This window comes from Myzus persicae, unplaced genomic scaffold (assembly GCF_001856785.1).
Source record: "Myzus persicae strain clone G006 unplaced genomic scaffold, MPER_G0061.0, whole genome shotgun sequence".
NCBI classification, from domain to species: Eukaryota; Metazoa; Arthropoda; class Insecta; order Hemiptera; family Aphididae; genus Myzus; species Myzus persicae.
The window spans coordinates 1,745-27,711 of NW_019103902.1; the positions used below are offsets into that span (position 1 = coordinate 1,745).

At 29.1% G+C, this 25,967-nt stretch overlaps 1 protein-coding gene across 1 annotated transcript; it reads right to left on the reverse strand.

Annotated features, from left to right (window-relative positions):
* Positions 1-467: 467 nt before the first annotated feature.
* LOC111036116 lies at positions 468-11,985 on the reverse strand. The gene is made up of 2 exons (XM_022318015.1): positions 11,675-11,985; positions 468-919 (listed from the first exon to the last, which is right to left on the reverse strand). The coding sequence occupies exon 2, from the start codon at positions 846-848 to the stop codon at positions 468-470; it is 381 nt and encodes a 126-aa protein (XP_022173707.1). The 5' UTR covers positions 849-919; positions 11,675-11,985.
* Positions 11,986-25,967: the final 13,982 nt, after the last annotated feature.

Sequence of the window (25,967 nt, forward strand, 5' to 3'; positions counted from 1 at the left end):
TTTTGAAAATATTATTGTACCGAAATCTAAATTTGAACGTGTAGATTTCGAGCTACTTGATTTGTGTATTAAGGACCGTAAATCCATGGTAATGGGTATGGAAAATTTGGGGGCTATAGTGATATTTTTGTGATACCATTTTTAAAGTTTAGTATAAACACTTGAATAACTATAAGAATCTAATTATTTGAGTTTTGAATAAAGGTAAATAAACACTTTCAAAAAAAAAATCAACTACCTAAATAATTTACAGTAAAAAAGAGGCGGGTTCTCGTTTGAAAATTGAAACTGCTGAAGGTTCATTTCGATATATTATGCGTTAAGAAGGTAGGTTGGATGGCCATACCGTTGTAAATGGTCATTTTAAAAAGATGAATGAATAGTATTTGTGGCATAGGAACTCGTTGGAAATCGTAGGCAGAGGATAGTGCACGTCAATGAAAATTCGTCGAGTCATTAAAATACTATTACATCTCATCGTGGTTACCTTGGTTCGAAGACTCGTGCAGCCTCGGGTCACTGTAACCGCTGCGGACGCTCGACCTGCTGTCACTGAGATGTTGACCGTGCTGGGCTCCAACGGCCGCGGCCACCAGCGCCTTTTTGCGGATCGACCGGCCACCGCTGGTGCGGGCACTCTGCGACCGTACAGCCGGCCGACGGCGCTTGTTGTCCTCGGCGGCCGCTATGGCGGCCGCGCCTCCTACGTGCCTATGCGGTGGAGGTGTGGACGCGGCTGCCTTAGCGCAGGCCAACAGGTATTCGGTGCTACCTGGTGGGAAGCCGAATGCGCATATGGACGCCGACCGGGCCTTGTTGTACAGCAGACCGTTTTCTTCGGCCGCCATCTTTGTCGTCAGGAGTCCTCGTCGTCGTCGTCAGCAGACCTCCTCGTCTTAGTGTGTGAGATGGCAGTTTTCTGCGAAAGAGAATATAATACCTAGGTTAGACTACATACCTACTTAGTAATACACGTGTTTGAGGTGCATATTTCCAGCTCCTTGACAAACAAAAATAACTTAGTTCACCGATATTGGACATCCACTAGCAGCGGAAGGCAATAAATAGTAGGGTTGGGATTTCTAAGCAGTTACATACCTACTTTTTTCCTTGAGTCTAAATTTATAGGTTGCCAGATATGTCCGTGATTTGGATAATCTTCGACTAAATGGAACAACTTTTTTCCCGAAATCTTAGAATATTTTTAACATTATGAGTATAATATTTTCATAGTTAAATTTTTGAACATTTTTTAAATTTTAAATTTTAAATGATATTTTGTTATTGAACATTTATAATTATTGGGTTATTTAATCCATTTAACTATCGAAGATTTACCATCTAATATTATCTAGGTCAGATGACCGATGTAATTGCCTTTACATTATTTTTGTTAATCATTAGTACGATAAATTAGACCTTTGTTGGCGAATTGATCAATAAAAAAAATTGAAAGAACATATTATATCATTGCGTTAATAATGCAATATTCAATTTAATAATAATTCGGTATAAATAATAATTAACGAGTAGTTTCTGTTTCAATTAGTTCCTGATTTTGATGTAACAAATATTAATTTATAAAACTGCTGGTAATCAAAATGAATATTTTACAATTCTGTATTGCATATCAATCCTAGGCCTAGAAATAAGTAATAGTTACTCATTTTACTTACCCATAACCAATAGCAATCAGAAAATATCTTTCGGTTTTAATAATATTGATATCGATCAAGTCATAGTAAAATAAGCGGTTCAGTGGCTCAATTTATTATCTAAAGCAAAACCTATCTGCCTTCTTTGAGTCGTCAATATTTTTAGTATTTTTGTAATTATATTTGTAAGTACTTTTTTGCTCTTTTTGAGCATCATCCAAAAACTTTGCCTTTTATACAGTTTAATAGCTGTTACCCATGGCTGTTACCCCTTCTAATATATTCTAATATACATTACTACTTGTCCCCGCTATCCTAATTTCTGTTCAACATTTGATGTAAAATTGTCAAGAACTGTGCATTTGGAAATGTGTAATTTACATACAACCCAACTAATAATATGTATGTATTAGTTGACTATCTATCATAATCCATCCATCTATTCATCGCCTCCGTTTTACTTCAGATGATATATTTTCAATTGTTTTTTGTCAACATCGGTCGTGTATTTTTTTAGTATTATATAAACCTTAACCATGTACTTTTACTCTGATATCATATTATAATAGGTGTCACTCAATTTTACATTCATATGAAATTGATTCATCAGTCTAAATAACAAAATATAACACAATACAGACAAATATATCTAATTAAAATAACTATTTTATTATTTGTAACCAATATTAACCATATACTTGAACAAAAACATATTCAGTTTTCGTGAGCTGAAACAAAATTCATGGGTAAGCTTGTAACCTATATACTGACCTATATGGGTCGAGAAACGTAACTTTTCCTGAGTCTCAAGAATCTATTGATATTACTTTTATTGAAAATAGTCCGGTATATTTGGAGCCCATGGAGCTTATGGAGGACACAGAAAGAAACATTCATTTGTATATTTATGGATGTGTTGTTTATAGAATGTGAATAAAGAAGTTAGGAAAACTCACTCTTCGACCGTAAAAAAACTCCATGTTGCTAAATGTCGTATTTGAATACAGAGCAATAAAATCCCAAGCATAATTTAAAAATAATTTGATAATCTATATGTTTTGGTGTATATTCCTTTATATGAGCTAGTATAAATCTGTATTAAATTCTCATATTTTGACATTTTTTAACACTGGCTAGTATGAATTTATTTTGAATAGAACCGTTATTAAATCATATTACAAACGATTGTCACTATGTACAGTAACTATGGATATATGGATAAGTAAATTAGTAAATGATTATCTTTATATCAACGACCGTAACTATAATATTATGTACTTAATAGTTACTAAGGGATGGAAACAACGGGGATAAGAGGGGTTCTAAACTTAGGTTTAGAAACCTAAAATGAATGTTTCTTTGTTTATCCTATTTAGTACCAAAAACTACAGGACTGTTTTCTGTTTAAAAGTGGTATAAATAGATTCCCTGAGACTTGGACTTTGGAGGGTATCATTAAAGCTTATTATTTGTCAACCAATATAGGTTGCTTATAGGGTGGCTTACACATGAATTTAGTGTTGGGCGTTGGCTCACGAAAATCTAATAAATGTTCTGTTTATTTTTAAGGTTGACACCGGATACAGAAATACAATTTTTATAGACTAGACGACCCACCATGAGCTGCTATTGACTTTTTTTTTTTTAAATAAAATAATATTTAATTAATAATTTGTCATTGAAATATACATAAATGTTTGTGTGTTTGCAGCTTATGAGCACAAAAATTACAAGACCAATCTTAACAAAAATGTTCAGAAAGTATTTTTAGACACATCAGAAAAGTTTAGACAGTAGTTTGGATCACATTTGAAAGTAAATAATATGCAATCCACCTTAGGTGAATAAATTACAAATATCAGTGTGATCATAACGCCGTATTGTGTGTTCGTTTATTTTTTCGAGGTTGAAGTCTGGTTATATAGCTAATACATTATAATATGGAATAATATTATATTCTAAAACAAACTTGCAGGTCCGGAAAAAAAATTGAATTGAGAAATTGTTGCTCGATGATACCAAAAATGATTGATTTTCTATAATTATTTAGGGTTATTCGGAAGTTCCATCTGCTTATTTGTTCATTATACTTTTCATTTATATAATACTAGCTGTATGGTAACCTTGCATGGATTACAATTAATCTATATCTTTTTATCGTTTTCCGTTTTTCATCAGTTTAAATATATAATACAAACCCTCATTAACACAATTATAATATTATATATTATATAATTATACAATAATTATATTATTACAATTATATAATTAGTTTCTTGAATTATAATTTGGCATTACGAAACCTTTATTCTTGACATCATTTTGATCTAAATAAAAAACAGTGGAACCGACTCAATGAATACTCAATATTGTCGATCTATGTTTATGTGTTTACATAAAAAATATGATCAGGATTAAAAAGTTGCAAATCAGAAAAGTAATCATTGTAATTATGATGTTCATGAATATTTAATTTTAATATTTGACAATACTACTGTTTACAATCTCTATATTTTATTAAATTAAATAAAACTATCATATCGCTAAGTGTACTAGTAGCATTTAAACCAATATTAATTTTTAAATTATCCAATAAAGTTTGACCCACATTCATAAATTGAGGCAAGTGAATATTTTCATAAATTATTGATTTTATGTTTATTTAAACATGGTATTTGTAAACAGTAATACACATTTATAATCAATACTTTTTGAAAATATTTACTTTTCACAATTTATAAATACAAGTAATGTTATTAAATACCGGCGGCTGTTTATTTATTGAACTATTCAATTTTAATTAAATATTTTTTTAAAATTTAATTTCATTTAAACCAATAGAAAACATTTACTGTTTTTGCAAAAATATATTTAATTTCCGTTCACCAAGACAAAATCCCTCCTATGAGCCCATCTTTAAAATACGAACTTTTAAAAATGCTTTCTTTTAGTGTATGGAGATGATAATGAAAATGTCAAGTCTCTAATTATCATAGTTTTGGCTCTACATTGATAAGTCAGTCGTGGCATTTTCTTTTATATACACAGAATATATAATAGGTAGTTAGCTATTATAGTAATCACTTATAATAAGGGAAACTTCAGAATGTACGATGTGTCATTAAATTATGTAAATGCATTGTGTGATATTAATTTTGATTTAATAGTCAACACTGTCTTCGTCACCTCCCCCCCCTCACACACACACACACACATGCCATATGTATTAGCTCCATCGTCGTAACTCGAAGATGTACATTTTCGGATCTCAATTTTATACTCGTCATTATTAAACAATATCCAAATATCTCAACACTATTTTTTTTTTTTTTTTTTTTTTTTTTTTTTTTTTTAGAATGTTGTTTTGTTTGACTTTTTTTTTTTTTTTTTTTTTTAAATTGATCCTGAGCCCGGCCCAAACACTATTATATTATTTATAAACTATGTAATTTGATCAACTCGACATAGTTATTGAGTTTTTATTCCTTCGCTGGACGTCAGGCGTCAATAATTTTATTGCGTTTTTTTTTTTTGGGACTCGAGATTATAAGTTATAAAAAAATATTATCATAGATAAATAATATTATAATCGTTTTTTATGGGTTGAATATTTTATGTAGGTAGATGGTTTTGCGGAGAGTGAAATAGTCAATATGTTTGAAAATAGAAACGGTCTCGCTGCCGGGGATAAAGAATTGATGTTTCGAATTTGTCTAACAGCCGTTTAAGGACGTCGTAAAATATATATATATATATATGGACCACTGAAAAATATTGTAACGTGTGACGTATTGCGATCAATTATCGTGCATAGTATAGTGTATACGATGTTCGCCTTGACGGATAATAAATTCCAAAAAAAAGCAATAAAACGTCAATACTTAAAAACTAGATTTATAAAGAGAGAAAATGAGAGTGCATATTAACAAAAGTATTATTGATATTATAGAGAAAAACCATATTTATTATTATGTTAGTCTGCTGCAGTGTGTTTACAGTATTCTAAATCAGCGATCGACACGCTTTGAATTTGATTGATTCGAGTAAACTATAATTCAAAAGAGAATAATAAACATTGATTTTGGTTAAGTGATGAAAAACGTTAACAGTCTACCTATTATTATGTTTGCAAACGTTTGATCCCATATTGCAGTTTCCTTATTAATCATTTTTTTTTAGGTTCAGCTGCGTTTTTAAAATTGTTTGGCCCACCATATTACCAGTCAGATTTATTGTGCAATTCGATGAAAACTTTATGATATGGGTAACATAATAAAACAGGATGATATTATATCATATATGTATATAAGTTAAGAAACCTCAATCTGAGAGCGTTTCTATAAGTTTCTTTTAATTTAATACAACTCAATAAACTACAATTTTTATACACAATATTAACAACCTTTATATTTTTTAACCTACATTTTGATATTAGCTTGTATGTATCTATTTTAATTACTAACTCGTATTTACTTTGAACAGAAACGTTACTAAACTATTTATTTGTTCAAATATAGACTGTAGTATTAAAATATTTAAATTAATAAGACTCTGTAGGTAAGTGTTTTTCTAGTTTTAACATATATAAATATGTTCAGAGAGTGGATACACGTTTTTTGTTTCTGCCCGATTTTTAGTAAGGTTTTTGTCTTTAGGAATATTCTCTATAAAATAGTAAAAGATTTAATATGCAACTATATTTGTTAAATAATGCAATCAAATATATAATTTACCAATATTTTCCAAACTATCAAAAAGATAGGTTAGCGTCTTATAATGTTAAAACAAATTTTATAAATATACTTTTATGTAAGCTAATTTTTTTTTATTGATTTTAATTTTGATTTAAAAATATATCTACAGCGTTTTTATTTTTTTGCCTCCAAGACAAAATCACTGGTTACCTTTATGAAATTGAAATTAATGAGCATAATACTATGACATAGAATCAAGCATATTGTCCATCGAATTATCGAGCATTTCACACTACTTTCATTGAAATATTCTGTAGAAAATTAATTTATCATCTCTATAATATATTTTAAATTATGTAAAAATATAGAAAATAAAAATAGATAGTGTGTATTAACATCAGGTGATTCGTGGAGATAACTGACCAATTTTTTTAAATTTACTCTGAAAAAAAATACCAATAAAATATGTAAAGCTCAGTTTCACTTATATTGTTTTGCAGTTAAGTAGGTACATACTATATTATACTAGTTTGTCAAGCCAACATTTAGAGCGTGCACCGTGTAATATTATCATTTATGATGACGGACTGTATTTGTAAAGTTGTTTAGCATCTGTTGGCTGACTTATATAAATTATTATGTGAAACATCAGATATAGCTACTATTTGGTCCTCGTACGTCAAACCTCAGATTCACCAATTTAATATATTTAATTTATTTTCGTCGATTTTCGAATATATAGTTGCAGCAATAGTCATTTGTATTGGTCGTTCGTCACGAATAATACGCAATATAATTTTAATGGTGTTGCGTTTTTTGCAAGTCGTCATAAAAATGTTAAGTTTACGTCATAGTTTTGCATTTGACTTACTTACCATAATATTTTTTTCTATATTTTATTTTTTAATTGTTCGAACGTTTTTTTGAAATATTTATAACTCTGTTTACTAGTATTATTGGCGTTCGGCGCAATCATTTACGATGGTTTTCTGTCACAACCACGCCATGACCACAAGAATATTATTTTGTTTTCGGTTTATTTTATTAAACCGATCGCGATGCAAACTTTAGCACAGTTTGTTATTAAATAGAGCCAATAATATCGATATGGCTCAAATTCGCTTAGTCGAACATTTAACATATTTTATACTCAATAGTTAATATTATTATCGACATTAACGGCTAAAACTGCGTGTAAATATTGTACTTTGTTCGACAACACTTGGTTATATTTTTTTTTTCAAGTCAGAAAACGAAAAGAATTTTGAAAACTATTTTTACGCGTGAAGAAACTGTGTGGGATTGAAAATATTTGGTGCTCGCTATGTGCGTTGTCAACAAAATATTATTTAGAAATCCCGTCATTGAAGCACCAGCAGCAGTTGACTTTTCTTTGTCGTATAATATAGTTTCATCATAAAACCTTTTATTAAAAATAAAATGAATCTTTAAGCGCGTTGGTATTATTTCATCACCCTATCATTAAATTTAAAGACGCTAATATTTTATAAAAACAGATTATATATATTATATTATGTATATACAAAAGTATATCTTCTTCTGAATTTATCATCGAGAAGTCAAACATAGAATTATTGCCGGAGATATTGAAAAAAATAATACTCGTAGAGGTGAAACGTGTGATTTTAAAATAATAATAAATCGCTTTTAATAACATTTGTTTGCGATATAAGTATTATAATGAGTATATTATTATTATTATTAGTTTGACGTACTATAATTCTTACTACTGTAGTTAGATAGTATGTAGCCTTATATAGGTATCCGTTTATATATATTATATTATTATTTATTGAATGAGGCTTGGGAGTAGTTTTTATAAGCAATGAAATTTAATTTTTTAAATTATTTTCCAAAAATACAAAACTCAGTAATTCGTACAACTAGACGAGGAGACCATATTGTATGAGTGTAGTACATAGTTATTTGAGTAGAAGAAAAAGCTAATGGAAGAGACTTTAAAAAAACAAATATATACAATCACTATACGTTCTAAATGCATTTAGAATTTAAAACGCTAACTAGTGCCAACTGACAATTACCGTTTCCCCTAAAACATTCATATGATTGTTGAGATTGGTTATACATTTAAAAATAAGCTTAAATCCACCGTTTAACGACGCCAAAAAAAACAAAACAATTTTCGATGTTTTAGCAGCGTTAAATCAATATACGTTTGAATTTAATAATCTATGTGTATTATATATTTATTTATTAGATTTTGGTGTAAACAACAGTGCAGGGGTGGTATATTCGTTCAGTATTTAGGATTTTATTATAATATATACAATAGACATCCGTTAAAATTATAACCAGATCTGTGAATTTAAAGCATTTACGTATTTTTCTCTACTTAGTAGAATGACTTTTAGCTTGTTTAACATTTTCTCTTACTTCATACTAATGAAGTATTATATTAATTGGCATATTTAACAATATTTATTGACTACCGTCTATTATTGTATACACCAGCATGATTGAATATACAATTCAATATTATTACCTATAAACAAGTTATATTTTGTATTATTTATTTCAATGATATTATTGATCAATATTTTAAACTATTATTTAAATAAGTTGATTTTGCATGAAATTGCTTGTTTTAGTGATTTATTTTAATTTAGCTTATTTAATGTTTTTTTACTACGGTAAATCCACAGATCTACTCCAAATTATTTGACAGACGCAATATAATTAAGCAAAGAATCATTAGAATCTGTTATCAAAGTATAATAATTAAGTTTCGCAAACCAGAGATGATGAAGCTAGGTATGTCTTTACTTAAATGTATGTATTTACATTTTAATAAATTATTATTTAATTTTAAAATTTCAAGTTCAAGTGGTACAGGTGTTGTTGGGCAAACACTTTTATAATATACTCTTATTATTATGACTTGACATTACGACGTCAAACTGTCTTACACGAAACACCGCTTCATGAACTCGTCGTGGAGGCCACTACAAGAGCATACTGTTATATAGGTAAATACGTAAATACAGATCAAATAAGGATGGAGTATTTAAAAACGAGACCATAATGGTCAGATAATCAGCATAGAGAAGGGGCAAGGACGGTTTTTAGTTGTTTTTTTTTTTGGCAAAAACACAGAGTAATAATATAATTTTTCCGACGTATAGAAGAAAATATTATTTGGCAAACCGTTTTCAGGTTGAGGTCAAGTGTTTTTCATCAGACTAATCACACATTGGCCTTGTCGGGTTCACAACGCCATTTAGGAAAATAATACAATATAAAAACACCAGTAAATATTGCGATTGCTCTCCGCTAGTGTATTATTGGATGCACGTCTTGTCTGCAGCAGATGACAAGTGCTATAAACTGTTGTATAGACGCATATAGGTTTTGTGAAATTTGCATAGTATAACATAATACTATTATTTCGTATGAACTATTACCTATCATTATTCGTTTTCGGTTAGTAAGGTGTTACGATGAAAGTACCCAACGAGTTTATTTAAAGATACTTTTGCATTAGGTTTACGATGGTGTCTTTGATACTGTACCTAGTACCTAGTTCATTTGATACATTCTTCATTGGGATTCACAGGTTTCTACGTAGAAAGCAAAATACTTCTAAAAATATTGATGTACATTAATGTTGAATAATAAGCAAGTTATTTTATTTTATTAATGATCATTTAAAGTTATGATTGGTGGAGCATTCTTTAGAAAATGTTTTGCTTCCCGAAGAAATGAAGAAGGTAAAAATTTGGTTTTTTTTTTGTAAAACTGAAGTAGTACTATAAATACATTAAGTAATTGTTTTAATACCATAAATGTAAATTTTGCAGAACTAAAGTAGTTTCAGTTAAACAGATTACCATGACGTGTACGCAACAATAATAAGTATTAATTATAATTAATAAAGTACCAGTGTATACTAAGTGCATATTAATATATTATACATACTATTTTTATAAAACCTCCTGCTTAATAAGCTATTAATACGTGTGTCATAATACATAAAAATATTACCAACTATGGAAACTGATAAATTACCCGCAAATCATGTACACGGGTTGCGAACGCGTTGGACTCGATTTATATCGTTGTTAAAAATATTTAAAAAAAACAACGATCAATCAAGCAAAAATCGGAAGCGTAAACCGTTTATCGAACCGTACTTGTATACCTGCAGTATATCGTGTATACTTTGTGCAATATATTTCATATTATTATATATACGTATGAAAGGCCAAATCATAATTAATTGGAAAATTGTGGGTTTATTTTCTCTCTCAAAAAATACAAAAACAAGCGTGCAACAATTGCTGGAGCGTCACGCGCAATCGAAACGTACTCACGCCCCCGCGAAGTTTACTGATGGAGGGTAATATCTATACCTCAGTTAAAATTTCACGGTCGTACGTTTTCAAACCAATATTATTTATTACTTATAATGTATAGTTATATAGAACTCATCGGGTATAATGTTCTTGAAACATATTTTTTTTAATTAGCCATGTTACGAACCCTGATTTTGAGGTTCATTCGATTCCAAACTGAACCAAACTTATTTTTCATCTTGAATTAAAGTATAAAAAACACCAATTTTATAGTAACAGTATAATAAGTACGTAGTCGTCGATTATTATTATGACATATATACAAAAATATAATATTATTAACATAAAAACAATACTGTTTTAATTCTTGTTCCAGTTTAAATGTATTTTTCGATGAATCGAGTACCTAAAGAACAGTTCTTACAACGTACATTGAAGATATTTTGATAAATATGATTTTGCTAAAATTTTTAGCTGGAAACACGTTTAAAAAAAAACAATGGAAAACGGCTAACGGGTCATTCTAAATGAAGGGTTAAATAAATGTATGGGGCTTTTACCCAAGAGAACCCGTATAGGTTCACTCTGTCTCCGCCATTTTATTAGGAGAATTTAAATCGTAGATCGGCGGTCATTAGTCTTTAATCTTTACCTAGGTCGAGCGCATGTGTGCGAATTAGATTATCGTCCACTCTACAGCAACGATAACGGAATGTGTGAAATAATCGATACAATATTTTACAATCGAAACGATATGTCGATTTTAAATTTAAAACAGTAAATGTAGCATATATTATATCGAAATTGTTTTATTTTTGATTGGAAAGGCGATCAGAAAACAGATGGAAAACAGCAAACAGATAAGTTTAAATATAAGAAAGGGTTTCGTGGAATTCGGTGGGAACTGAACCCGGAAAATTCCATGTAGGTACTGCACCCGTACCTCCACTACATCACTAGGTGACTTTAATCGTAGATCTGTGGACGTTACCTGTAGCGAGCGCGTGTGCGCGAATCCACTTTTCGTCCTTGTCACAGCAACAACATAAAACGATATGACGTCGTCTCGCGGGCTGCCGAGTGAAGAATGTCTTAGCTGCAGCGATTGACTGCAGTAATCACAGTTTCGCTGTCGGAGATACCGCGCGTTCCTAGACAATATATCGCGGTTATGGGTCTACGCCGCAAGCACGAGGCAAATGCTTTTTCGTAATTCGTTTTATTCGTAAGTACTCCAAACACAAAAGACAAACTGATGCGGTGCTGCAGTGGCTGTACGGATGTTGGCTGTCCGCTGCAAGTGGCCGCCGCGAATCGTCGTCGGGCCTGCGCTCGTCCGTCCTCGCTTTCTTCCGTTCTCCCCGTCCGTCTGACTGGTGTTTATAAATAATCCACGCGTATGCGGCTGTCCGTCTTCTCACGGCGCGTTTAATTTTAAATTTTAATCCATTTCGAGTTCGCCAACCCGATCGCGGGCGCCGAGTCATTGTCGCCGTCGTTGCCGTGTGTTATATAATAATAATAATAATAATAATAATAATAATAGTAATAACAAAATTATAATATTATGAAATGTAGATACGTCGTCACTTGAACTTCAAGGAATCACACGCTTTTCAACCAAAAATGTTTTACATATTTTGGCAAGTTTTTACTCAGCATAGTCTATGTTCTATACCATGCTTACCCAGTGTATACTGAACGTTTATCGCAATAATAGAAAAAAAAAATGCATAGTTTTACTATGAACAGTCCAATCATAAAATTTATTGATTACACAACCAAGAGTACCTACATAATGACTGTTATCATAGTTGTTTAAGTTAATTGAGACGAAAAAATGTGTTAAGAAAATGAAGAATATATTTTATATTTTCAATTCGTATATTTTCCATTTTCGAAAGATAACTTTTAATTTTTTCTGTCCAAATAATAATAATAATAATAATAATTTTGATTTAATATAAAATACAATTTTTTTCTTTAAATCGTTAACATTTTGTGTAAAACATCTGGTGTAATAATGTATATACCAATAATGTCTTCATCGACCTTTCAAATTGTAAGGCATTATGATATAACTCTCAATTTTTCACTTTGATCTTAACACTTTTTTCACACATGCAACAGTTTAAGTAGTTATAAATTAAATGTATTACTCAAGTATAGCGCTACATCACAAGAACTTCATAATAGGGATCATCGAAAAAATTTTGTTCTTGAATTTCGATAAATATGCCATGACGACTACATTGGCAAACTACTAACGTTTCGTTGTGTGGTCAACTTGCTCTAGAAGAAGGAGAAAGAAAGATATCATTAAAATTTTAGGTAGTTACAGAAATGAAGACCAAGCATTTTATCCTTTTGAATTGCCATGTATTACAATAATTGAAATTTCAATCATTTTTTCGATGTGTTAAATGGTTCCCACCAGAGTTACATGTATTACTAAAGTACATTTATTATGCAAATAAATGAAATAAGTTAGTTCAGGAAAATGTATAAAATTACTCCAAATTAAGCCTTGTGTCCATCAGAGGTAAGAAAATGCATGGGGCATTGAAGCAACATTAAAGATGAAACATTGATATTTGTGACCGAAATCGGTTTTCAATAAAAGGTGTTTTGTAATCAAAAACAGTGTTGAGAAAAATAAGATAAATATATCTAAATGAATTATCTAGATAAATAATTAATTATCTTTTGTCTTATACCTAAAGCTATTATATTTAAATGAACTCTCGCGTTATCTTAACTGTATCATATAAATAAAACAAAACTTTAAATAGAATAGTATTTTAAATAAAAGTCGAGAACCAGTAGATAAAAACAAAATAATAGTTACAAAACACAAATGCATCTGATTATTGAAATTTATATGGATTTTCCAAAAATGTACATGTAAATTTACAGTTTAATTAGTAATATAGTTTGGCAGACTGCATTCGCTCAGAATTATTTTAAATTGTTTCTAAACATAAATTGAGTAAATTATATTATAAAATAAGTAAATAGTGTTATAAATTATATCGCCTTAATAGCTGTTATTAACGTATGACTTAATGCTGTAGGATTGTGTAAATTGATTCGTCATATAAATAGCTTAAAATGAATACATATATTTTTAAAATTGGTTGTGTACTGACGTATTGTACATTTTTAGAATAATTAACTTACTTGATGGTGAAAAGTTTCAAGCACTGACGAATAATGTTTTATGACTTACAACAAATAATAATTAAAATCGTTACTTTTTGGCTGGAGAGTGTTTTATAAAATAATACAGTATAATATTATACCTACCATAACGACTTAATTTATTTAATAATAAATGTAACATATGTATAATTATGTATTTTTATGTAATATGTTCTGTATTTTTTTTACAATAAGAAAAAACCACGAAACTCTTATAAAGAAATCACTGTGTTAATTTTTGTTTTAGTTAGAAATACTTATTTATGAAAATTATAATTTGTTTGTCTAACGTTAATTTTCCTAGATATTTAAGAAATAATTAATAAACAATAATATTGGAACAAATGTAGTTTAGTTTATAAGCAATTTTTGTGATTTGTTTTCCACATTGTGAGTTTTCGCATGCTTAATTTGTAAATAATGGTCATACAACTTGAAAACTTCAAAATCTTGTTTTTAAATGTATAGTTGCAACAAAAACATATTAGGTATATCATTCTTTGCATGGTATCGTAATGTTTTTGGTTTTTTCAATGAACCTACATTAATATGTTGATAACATGTTTTGTCTAAGATAAAAAAAGCTTTAAAATTCAATACAAGTTACACTTTTACACCAGTTTCAAAAAAAAACTGAAGTATACCTGTATAATATAGAAACAATTTCTACAAACCACATAAATAATTTTACTGAAGTGCGTTCGTTAATAATAATATAATACATATCAAATAAAAACCAATTAAATAACATAACAAAAACGTTAATTTGTGTTATTCTACAAAGGATTATGACAGTATACTATCTTATTGTTTACAGGTATATTTGTTTAAACTTAAACACGTCCACAAAAACATCCCCTTTGGTTTGAGGCTAGAACAGCTCAACATTAATGTCCAACTCACGGTTAGTATTCTGCCGGCAGACGGAAGATGTGTTCGGCAAAGTGTGGACATCCGACGTCGGCATGGTACACAAAATATGTAGGTAAATCGATTTTCATTATGTACAATTATTTTGCATTCAATTCAAATTTAGAGTATCTATTACTGTGACCGGCTCGTTTCCGAGGTACACTCAGCACCCATAGGTACTATAATACAGACAATTCCCCATTTTTCCTCCATTTATTAGAACTATTTCTTTGGGATTTTTTACAGTTCACCACATAACATAATACCGCGAACGAATCGAATTTCACATGTGAATGATTATTTTTATCCATTTAGAGTTGAGTTTGCCAACTCGACACCGCGACCGCACCGATTCATCGTCGTCACGTTGTATAACGATGTGTGCGACAACGACGAAGACGACGACGACGGCGTAATAATAATATTTATATCGTCGATGACGCGACCACAAGTCCGCAGCTGTATGCCACGATTACGCATCCATTTTCACGGAATAGAATTTTTCAAACTGTTTCGTTTCTGGTAAATCGTCTATGTTTATAATTCATATAAATACTATACAGATAGAATTGGTTGATGTGGAAATAAGATACTCGTTTTGATTTTTTTTTTTTAATTGTTATCAATTAAGTAACTATGAAAGCCTCTATCACATTGAGTGAATTCCCTTGCTACTAGTCAGCGAATCAAGTCATGTAAGACTAAGCATTTATAGCGGCTAGTCGGATTACACGTCCTGAGGTTTTCAACTATTTCGTTGCCTCATTCAAGAACTGTAGCTAGCCACTAAAAAAGTAGTCGGTTAGGAACTAATAAATACTAGAACACTAGATTTTATTACCCATCATGTGTCCGAATCAATTACTAAATGTGATTTCACTCACCAAAGAGTGAAGTACCCAGGTTGTCAATTTAATTTACGGTTGGGCTTCGAGTTTTCAAAACGCGGTGAGTAGGCGACTAGGTGTAACCGAGTGAGTATTTTTGGTGGCAGTGAGTAAATTCGACTTATGCAATCAAGGCTTAAAAGTAAATATACCATGTACTTAAGAACCCGTAAAATATATTAATGTACGTCATTTGCTTATTTTTGAAAGGACTCTAAAAAAAACATTAAAAATGATTATAATTCAACAAGTATAAAATGCACAAAAGGATTTACAAGACGTTTTCTGTACTGGAAGTTTGTTATTTTGTCTCGTAAATATACGAAATTAAATTAACATAATTATTTGCGTGGACTATAACACCATATTACAAGTATTTTATTAACAATAAAATATAATAGATATATATAAGAATAACAATTTTTTATCGTAAATAGAATAAACTATCGTTCATGATGTAATGGACGTATTGTTTTCAATAACTCAAAAAGTCAAATCATAGCTGTGATTGAGAATGTCACAAGAATCTTTTATAATAAATTCTGGAATATTATAAGCTACAGTAACCTGGAGACAAGTATTTGCCAGGGCTTTGATATTAAAGTATTTGCATGTTTTTCGATAATATATAAAATAAATTAAATCCTTTTTTCCGCTGTTTAACCGATAGCAGAGGAAGCTCTGTTTCAACAATACTACTTCTCTGCTGCCATCGTTTATCGATGTATAAAATTAACAAATACATATAATATACAATACAGAAAAAAAATTAAACCTACTATATATAGGTACAAGTGAAAATAATAAATTATATTTAGCATAGTAAAATAATTTATAAGTAATTTACAAAGCCATCGATACCAATAATGTTATTTGTATATACCTTAATTGGATGTATTTTATTATTTATATTTATATTATTTAAAATAAGCTTTTATAATTATTCAGTTGTATTTTTTTAAATTGCATTAAAAAATGGATATTTTCTTTAACTTTTTTATAAACTTCAAATTGTATGTTCACATATTTTTGAATATCTAGACCCCAGAGCATAGATTAATGCTTATTTTGCCAATTTTCAAAATGGTAACATGTTTATTAATTTAATTTAAATTCAAAGCCCTAATTATTATTAGGTACTTATCTGCTACATATTGCAGTTTTTAACCGAAAATACCATTAGAACTAATACCTACATAAGATAAATATTAATAGTTTATGCGGTTAAGCTGCACATACGTCATCGACGATGTTGTATTTTTATATTATATAATACTTACTGCGATGACGACGATGAGAAATGCAAAGAGTAAAAAAATTTGTAGCACTTGTGGCTATTTTATAATAATATTATCATCAGGATCTTTAACCATATTATATAAGTACGTTTTATTATGAGTTAAATTTAAAAATATAGATACTAGAATTAAAATAAAATCCACTAGTCGACTTTGTATCATGAATCATGATAAATGTAAATTCATTAACGTTAAGATATAATGGTGGTTGGGTTTAATGTAACGTTTAAGCCTGCAATGAATTTCAACAGTTATTTAATATTTAATAATATTATATACTTTAGGGCTTGGCGACGTTAGATCAGAACTATGATAGTATATTATTTTAAATCTAGAAGATTAAGTAGAACTGGACGTTAGTATATCGCGATCTACCATAAATGCAGTATTTTAAAAAGTTATAAAATAAGTTTAATATGCGTTCCACAGTTTTGTTCAATAACATTTATTCCCTATTGACGTTAATAATAGAAAAAGTTCTTTTATAATAGTCTTCGCAGTACTTTCCAAATAATAAGATATTGATATTAATATATTATAATAATAAACAGACATACGAATTTTACTTTTTACTAAATTCATATAGCTTAACAACAAGTTAAAACGATCAAGTATATTCTACAGTTTATACAGAAAGATGAGTACTTTTTTTTTTGATTTGTGACACTATAAGCAAGCATGTCGAATCCACACAAATATAATTTATTGTATATTCAGGGTAATTCATCAAGCATACCTATCCTCTATTTTACTTTTTTTTTAATGAATTTATTTAAATTATGATTTTCAGAATTTTTTTTAAATTATACTCGAAGACCATTTTCAAATTGATTCTTTGTACCTATTTCATACGAAGTGTACTGTAGCGATACAAACTTCTGTTTTTAAAATGAGGAAACCCTCTTTTTTTTTACTTTAAATGAATAAATGAATTATTATTATTATTATTATTAATTCAAAATTTGAACGATTAGTTTTTCTGTATTAAAATGATTATAATATGGATGAAAATCATTAAAATAGATTGACAAAAGTATAAAATATATGTAATATTTTATCTAATATTTATTATACATGGAATATTTTGTTGATTGAGCACGATTAATATTGATTACAAAAAAAGTTTGTACCTCTACGAGACACTCCTTAAGTAGTACAACAAATGTCTAGGATTTGAAAATATGGTTTTCAGTTTATAAAAAAATTCCAAAAATTAGATTTAGAATAACTGTGCAATTGACACATAGGTAGGCAAACCCAATAACATAACGTATTATCTCTTTTAATATTACAAAACGACGAGTACCGAAGAAATAGCACGGAATATAAATCAAAACAAGATGACATTGTGATATAATATAAGGCATAACAAATGTCTATTAAATAGTACTGTTACACCCTGTATACATATATATATATATATGGCTGTACATCATAGCGGTAAAGGAGTGAGCAATCCTTAAGTAGTACAAACACTTCAAAGATTTAAAAAAATGGTCTTAAAGCATATTTAAAAATTCTAAAATTCAGATTTAGAATAGCTGTGCAATCGAAGTAAAACGATGGATGAGAATGCTTTGTGAATCACCCTGTAAGTGTGTTTCTGACGCGATTGACACATAGGACATAGGTAACTAACCAAACCCAATGATATAATGTATTATCTCGTTTAATATTACAAAACGACGAGTCATGAAAAAATAACACTAAATATAAAACCAGACGAGATGGCATTATGATATAATATATATATATATATATTATGGCTGTACATCATCGCGGTAAAGAAGTGATTAATCTAGACGGCTGAAGACGCGTGAGCAATACAACGCCGAGAAATGACGCGTCTTTACAGCAAACGCGGTTTCTGCAGCGCTGTTCGCCGAAGACGCGGTCAGTCCGAAAGAAATTTATGTGTCGTCTCGTGATTAATTTCCCAGTCAGATGCGCCAAATGAAAATAATTACTCGCAATTTTTTTTGTTTTTTGTGTTTTTTTGTTCTCGGGCGAAACGTAAAGACTCTCCCTAATGAGCTTTTAAAGTTTCGTAATTACAATAATGGATTTGATTTCTTAATACTATACATTATAATGTTAATAATAATATTACCGAACTCGGGTGTATATTATAAATTAAACTTTTTTTAAACTTTTAATGAAAGCCCATGCGGAGAAAAGAAATAACGACCGTTTGTTTTAATACCAACAATATTGATCTTCATTTTGTAAAGCACCGAAAACGAAGATTTTTGGGAAGTGAAATCATCTTTGACATGTTAATTTTATTTTTTTTAAGGTAGCAGCTTAGAAACTACAATAATGTAAGCATTTTAATACTTATACTGGACGTTATTGGTTAGATGTTAAAACCTTTTGTTTTTGATAAGAGCAAAATAATGTCCATTAATATTTTACAATATTTATACACGAATTCTGTAGCTGTATTGTCGACGTTACAGTTGGTTTTCCGGGTCTTGTTCGATTTAACTGTACTGACTTATGACCACAATCGAACTCGTGAGTGTGCGTATGTCTGTAGATATATACAATAAAGACAGCTATATACACTATTAACTATACGATCGACCATAACCACCTGCACACTACGCTGTACACTCGTAACCGACAGACTCATCAAGTCTTCCTTGTTACAAATCGACATTAATTCGTCTGATCTCCCTCTCGACCATATATTTGTACCATGCTTCCACCGTAATGAAATACAAGGTGAAACGTGCGTACTCTCTGATAGATGTGTGTGTGTGTGTGTGTGTGTGGTTATAGGGGCGATATAGTTATTATCAAGAAGATGGACAATAATAATGGCGCCCTATATTATACATCTTATCATGTTTTTTTTTTTCAAATCTATTTTTTTTATGAATATCTTAATGAAAATTTCAAATTCTTATAGATTTTATATCGTCACAATATCTCTAACTATCAAGAATAATTTTATTTTATACTTGGAATATTTTGAATATTAGAAGAATATTAGAGAAGTGGAGATTTATGATAGTGGTCTAGCTGTCACTTGAATTGTACACTGTCACTCACTAAAATAAATCTTAAATACAATAATTATTCTAATGGGTATTCAAGACTATGGAATGAACAAGAACCATAAACGTATAGTTGTTAAAAAAATGTAACACTATAAGGGATAAGAAATTGTTTTTACTATTGTATAATAATAACCAACTTTTTAAATTCAAACTGTGTGTCGTTTATAAACCTGCCTCTGTAAAATTGGTTTTTAAATATCCAGTTTGACCTCCAACCGAAATGGAATGGACGTTTTTTATAATAGTTGCAACGAGAAGAAATATCGAAATTTGTTTTGTTAGAGTATAATAATGTAGATATATTATATTAGTTACTAGAATAAGTAAATTCCTATACATTTTTAATTTCATACAAATTTAACTAAAAAATCTAATTTCTTTAAAAAAATAATTGAAATATAATAACTACCTAATAATACGTTTAATATTATGCTGTTTATGAACTAAAATATTGATAATATTAAATTAACGTTGAATAATAATTTTGTATTACAAATTAGAAATGGAACAATTTTTACAATATATTGTTATATTTTTAAAAATCACATTATCCGTTTTGTTGTCGAGACGAATTTTGTTTCAGTGTATTATATCATAAAAACAAATTTTTAGTGTGTCATTAAACTATATGAGTAATATTTTAAAGACGAATAAAACATTGCAGTGACAACAAAATAAAACGACGAGACAATAAACATCTTCGTATTCGTGAATATTTATAACATAATATATTGGAAGCAATCCAAATTTTATCGAACCAAAGGATTTTAACTGAAGATTATCATGTTTTTATGTATTAATAAATTATCAATTGGAAAGAAATTAATTCCTTATTTCATGCACATATAAAATAATTTTTCTTTTAGCATACATTATTTTCCTGAAAAAAAAATACATCTGCAACGAATTAAGCATACATTTTTAATTTTAATGATTATTATTTTGGTCAGTAAAATATAATATTATACTTTACTATGACATGCATTGCTTTAAAAGGTATTTTTAAATTATTTAGCAAAAATCAAAAATGTTATAATACTGTAATTTTTAAATCATTACACTGCTGACCGGATACAAGACAGAAAGTGAATGAAAAAATATTTTACGACAACACTTTTCCCGAGAATTTTGAACACCTATATATTATGTACAATAATAGAACTGGATTAGTAAGTAAATTAATATTTATTTTTTCATCGTATAGTAGATATTACAAATATATAATATAATACTGCTGATGATGGAGAAAATAAAAATAAAATATTATTTTCTAGCTACGACCGCTCGAGTACAAGGTGCTCAACCCGGTACTGACTCAACATCGGTACTGACCGATCGGTGCTCGTTGTCATGGTTCTACTATTGTGATACGATGTCATTAACAATAAAAGATCCTCCTAATCGAAATTATCTGTCTTTCGTAATAATTGAGAATTGGAAGGCGTTGGATGGCCATGGTCCAGTAAGTAAGTTTAGCCAGTTCAGTCAATAATGATTAATATTATTCTAAAGGTAATTTTTCAGGGATATAAACAATAATTGTTGTAATTATTACTAACTATACCTACCTATTTATAAACAAAACATATAAACAGATAAGTAACTTTTTTGTTTTGTTAATTAATGGAAGGAATACACTTTGGTAAAAGTGATATATATATATATATGTGTGTGTGTATTTTGACACTTTGAAGTATTTAGTATCTTTCATATTTTTGCATATTATGTTTTTGCTTAAACATTTTCTTTGTATTACAATAATTTCTTATCAATCAGTATGGGAATCGTGACTACATAATTACCCTTAGGTTTTATTTTAATTTTGATGAATATTGGTAGATCAATATTCAAAAGTAATTTACATTTTCTCTCCGAAGACAAATTATTTTTAGTTTGTTATCGATAAAATTAGAACGCTCTGCCTTCGGTTTTTAGTTACAAAATAAAGAATAATATACTATAAATAGTTATATTTATATAAATAGGAATAGCAACAAACGTTACCTCAACTCAACAAAGGTTTATAAAAATGTTTTTTTACTATTGTAAATAAAAATTTTTAATTATGTATGTTTGTATTTTTAGAATATTTAAGTGTACTTTTTTTTGCATATTTTTGGGATTTTAAGAGTATACCTTGAAAATATTGTTTATGCGCTAGTGGCTAATGTATGCATATATTAAACAGTCAGTTGTTTTAATACATTTACAGCCCTTGCTTTTATCTAATTATAACAAAACATGCTTCCATCTGTACATATTCAAGTTGAAAAAAAGTAAACGTTAGTAAAATGTTTCTAGTTTAATATAATACGAATTAAGTACAATCAGTTATGGACTATAACCATTTTATCATCATTTGTGAACCTTAAGTAACCTAATTTTCTTATCGGCCCAAATCGAGTCATACAAAATCATTATAATTTTCATGCAAAGGTTTGTAAATTAATATAATAAAAATAATAAAACTAAATTCCCTTGTTGGGTGTCATTTTGAGTAATAATAATATTGCAGTTTATTATTTACGTAATGAATTTTGGTTTAATATTAACTATGACTGTATAATAATAAAAAATAATATATATTATAAGCGTTCACCACATTCCGCAACTTTTTTTTTTTTTTTTTTAATAAAAAATATTATTATTAAATATATTTCTTAACGACTTCAAAATTTGTAAGCCATGAAATGTATGTACTCTGTCTTTTTTAGTCTTACGTACGCTTGGAATCGTATGAAACTGCGTCATATGCCTTTCAAAATGTGTTCTAAATCAGAAGAAATATTGCCGTTGCTATCCTCGAATATATTGTTCAACGGTTTTGAAAGCTGCAGAATATCAGAAGCCATTTTAGCGTTTTTGAGATAGCTGACAATAGTACAATTGTCATACGAGTTGATACTATGATACGAACAATGAAGCGGATCCAATATAAATAACAATTCTTTTATTTTGTTTATACTGCAGCAAATCATAATAATAATGTATATATATATTATGGCCGTTTCTGAGCTTTTAACACGGAAAGTTGAACGATATCGTTTTTGTTTTTCAGCAGACACCTCTTTTTTCACAACACTAGAAACGTTGTCATTTTTCAAAATTACTTTCTCAAACGCGCACCATATTTTAGGGCTATGATTGTAAACATAAACGCCTTTTTAAAAATGAATTTATAAAATGAAATTGGCAATAATATACTTACACGGGTGCTGCATCAGTATCTGTCCACAATTTTTCTATTATTTAAAGTTGGGTTATGATTTTTTTTATTTATTTACTAATTATACTGATGTAAAGATTAAATTTAATACACCGTGACATGCGTATGACGCGTGTAATAGTTAATTGGTTGGACGTTTTTTATTATTTTTTTGTCTTTAACGCCTAGCTCAGCGAACATAAGCTTTTGTAGGATGGTCATACATGGCTTAAATTAATTTTAAATTAAAACCACTGTTATACATTGTATATTATTATTTAATAAAAACACTGTTATGGCTATCCAAAGTAACGGTCTATGTCAGTTTTCCCTAACCACCTCACCACTAAAAAATCTTTAAATTAAACATTTCACATAAAGCCTTCTATATCATAATAATATAGAAAAATATGTAAAATAGCATAGTATACAAATATAAAAACAATCGCATTATTTTCATATTTTTAAGGCCTTCCATAATAAATCTCATACGCGATGACATCCCCTCTTCTAATCTTTTTACAAATGGAATAAACGTGAGAGATTTATTTTTTCAAGATTTGCCATAATTTACATGTCGATTTGATGTTTTAGACCACATTCATTTTTTGGCCCGTTAAGAAATATATTTTATACTTATTTAATTGTGAGTATAATATTATGTATAGTGTGTACCATGTACAATATGAGTAGTCGAAATAAAGCTTTGATATTCAACTTCAGTATCTTTTCCGGGAGAAAAGTGAATCCAGTTGGTGCATTTGGGAGCCCAAAATACAAAATTCCCAGAAGTTTTCAATGGCGCCGGAAAAAACATACAAACAATTAAGATACAATAACGGGAATTTTTACTCAAAATCGATTTAGATTTTTGGTGTAACTCGAAAATAAATAACTGTGGATACTTAAAAGATTCACTAATGTATATTAGCATTTCCCATACACCATACAATTTTCAAAATGTTTTAAATCATGTGGATCCATTTAAAGACATATAACATTTTCGATTGTTATCATTTTTTCTATAAATTAACATCGATAAAAAAAATGTTTACCTTTCAAAACTGGCCAATACTATAAATATATATGTCAATTGTCAACAAAATAACATGTTTAGTGGTAGTAAGCATTCTTGGTAAATCATATTGTACATTAACGATTTTAAGTATTTGGAATTATTTTATTTACTTGTGAAATTTGAATTATATTGTATTCCAGGCGTAATAAAGTAACCATATACAAATTTAATATTAAAATGGTTTCCATGAAAATGGTCAGCTTCTATTAAAACACTATTCGCCTTTCATCTCCCAGCTGTTATATTATTGAAAGATTGTTACTGACATTTTCTATACACTAAACCAATCATAATTTTATATTTTAACTTCACGTTTGTATTATACTCATGCCTTCGACTTTGTTGAACCCAATGTATTTGAATGAGGCCTGCACTAGGCGTTAGCGGTATTATGAAGCCGTGGCCACGAGTAGACTCTCAAGCTTCTATTCTTCGATGCCTAACCTGATGACGTCGGAAACGGATAAAAAAGTCGCGTCCGATTCGAATGTTCTCATCGTAGAGTCAAAAACTCAGCAGACCCAACTCGATTTGGAGGTGCCGCCGCTCGATTGTCTGGACTCGCTACGAGATAAAGATTCTGAAGTAGAAGATCTGATGGTAACAAAACATAGGCGCCGAACCTTTTTAAGTCGTACTAAAAAGTTTTTTAGGACGATGTTCTGCTGCTGTGGACGCGTTGAGGAATAGTGTACAAATTATCATTAAAGTTAAATTACTGTCTAATAGATATAAAAAGTAAATTTGTTATTTACACTGAATTGCATTGATTAAATTATTATAAAAATATTATGTTAGAAATGATTGATTGTAAGCCATATAAACTAATATTTATAATTCAATTTAGTATTTAAAAAATAAAATTATCTTAGGTATATTATTATCTTATATTTGGTATTTTTTAAGTGCTTTGAGAGTTTGAGCGACCTCGTAAAGTTTATTAAATTTTTTCATACTTTAAAAATATCAATTTTATTATAAATATATCAAATTAAAAACATGAGAAACTAAAAAAAAATTTAAAAAAAATTGAGTGCCACATTAGTGTACCTATATATTGTAATTTATTCGAGATTACGAATGACACTGGACATTGTATGTTTAAACACATGTGACCCATAACACATCTCGACCATAAGAATTTGATTCAAAGAATGTTAGATCTTTGAAATATATTTCTGGTATCATTATGTTCCCATTAATAGAATATGTAAATATTGAACAGTTAATGTTGTAACTCAAGTTCAAATAAATTATTATAGATCTTAGTTTTCATATCTGAAACGTCGAAACTGATATAGCACTACCATTGCAGCTAATTCGATCGATTTTCCTCGTGATATCAAAACGCGTAAGTTAAATTTATAATATTATTATAATAACGATTGTTTTTGTAACGGTTCCGTGTTGTTTGTTTAATTCAGTGCGTAAACAAAACAGAATTCTGCAAAAGACGTTATAACTATATATTCGTATATAGGTCACGCGCGGGTAATAGTTAAACTTATTTACGCAAGCCTGATAAATATATATACCTACGCGTATATTATGTAAAATTATTATCTTTCGTTAAAACACAAAATAATATCGTAGGTAGGTAGAGGTACATGATATTATCCGACCTGACCTCGTGGAATT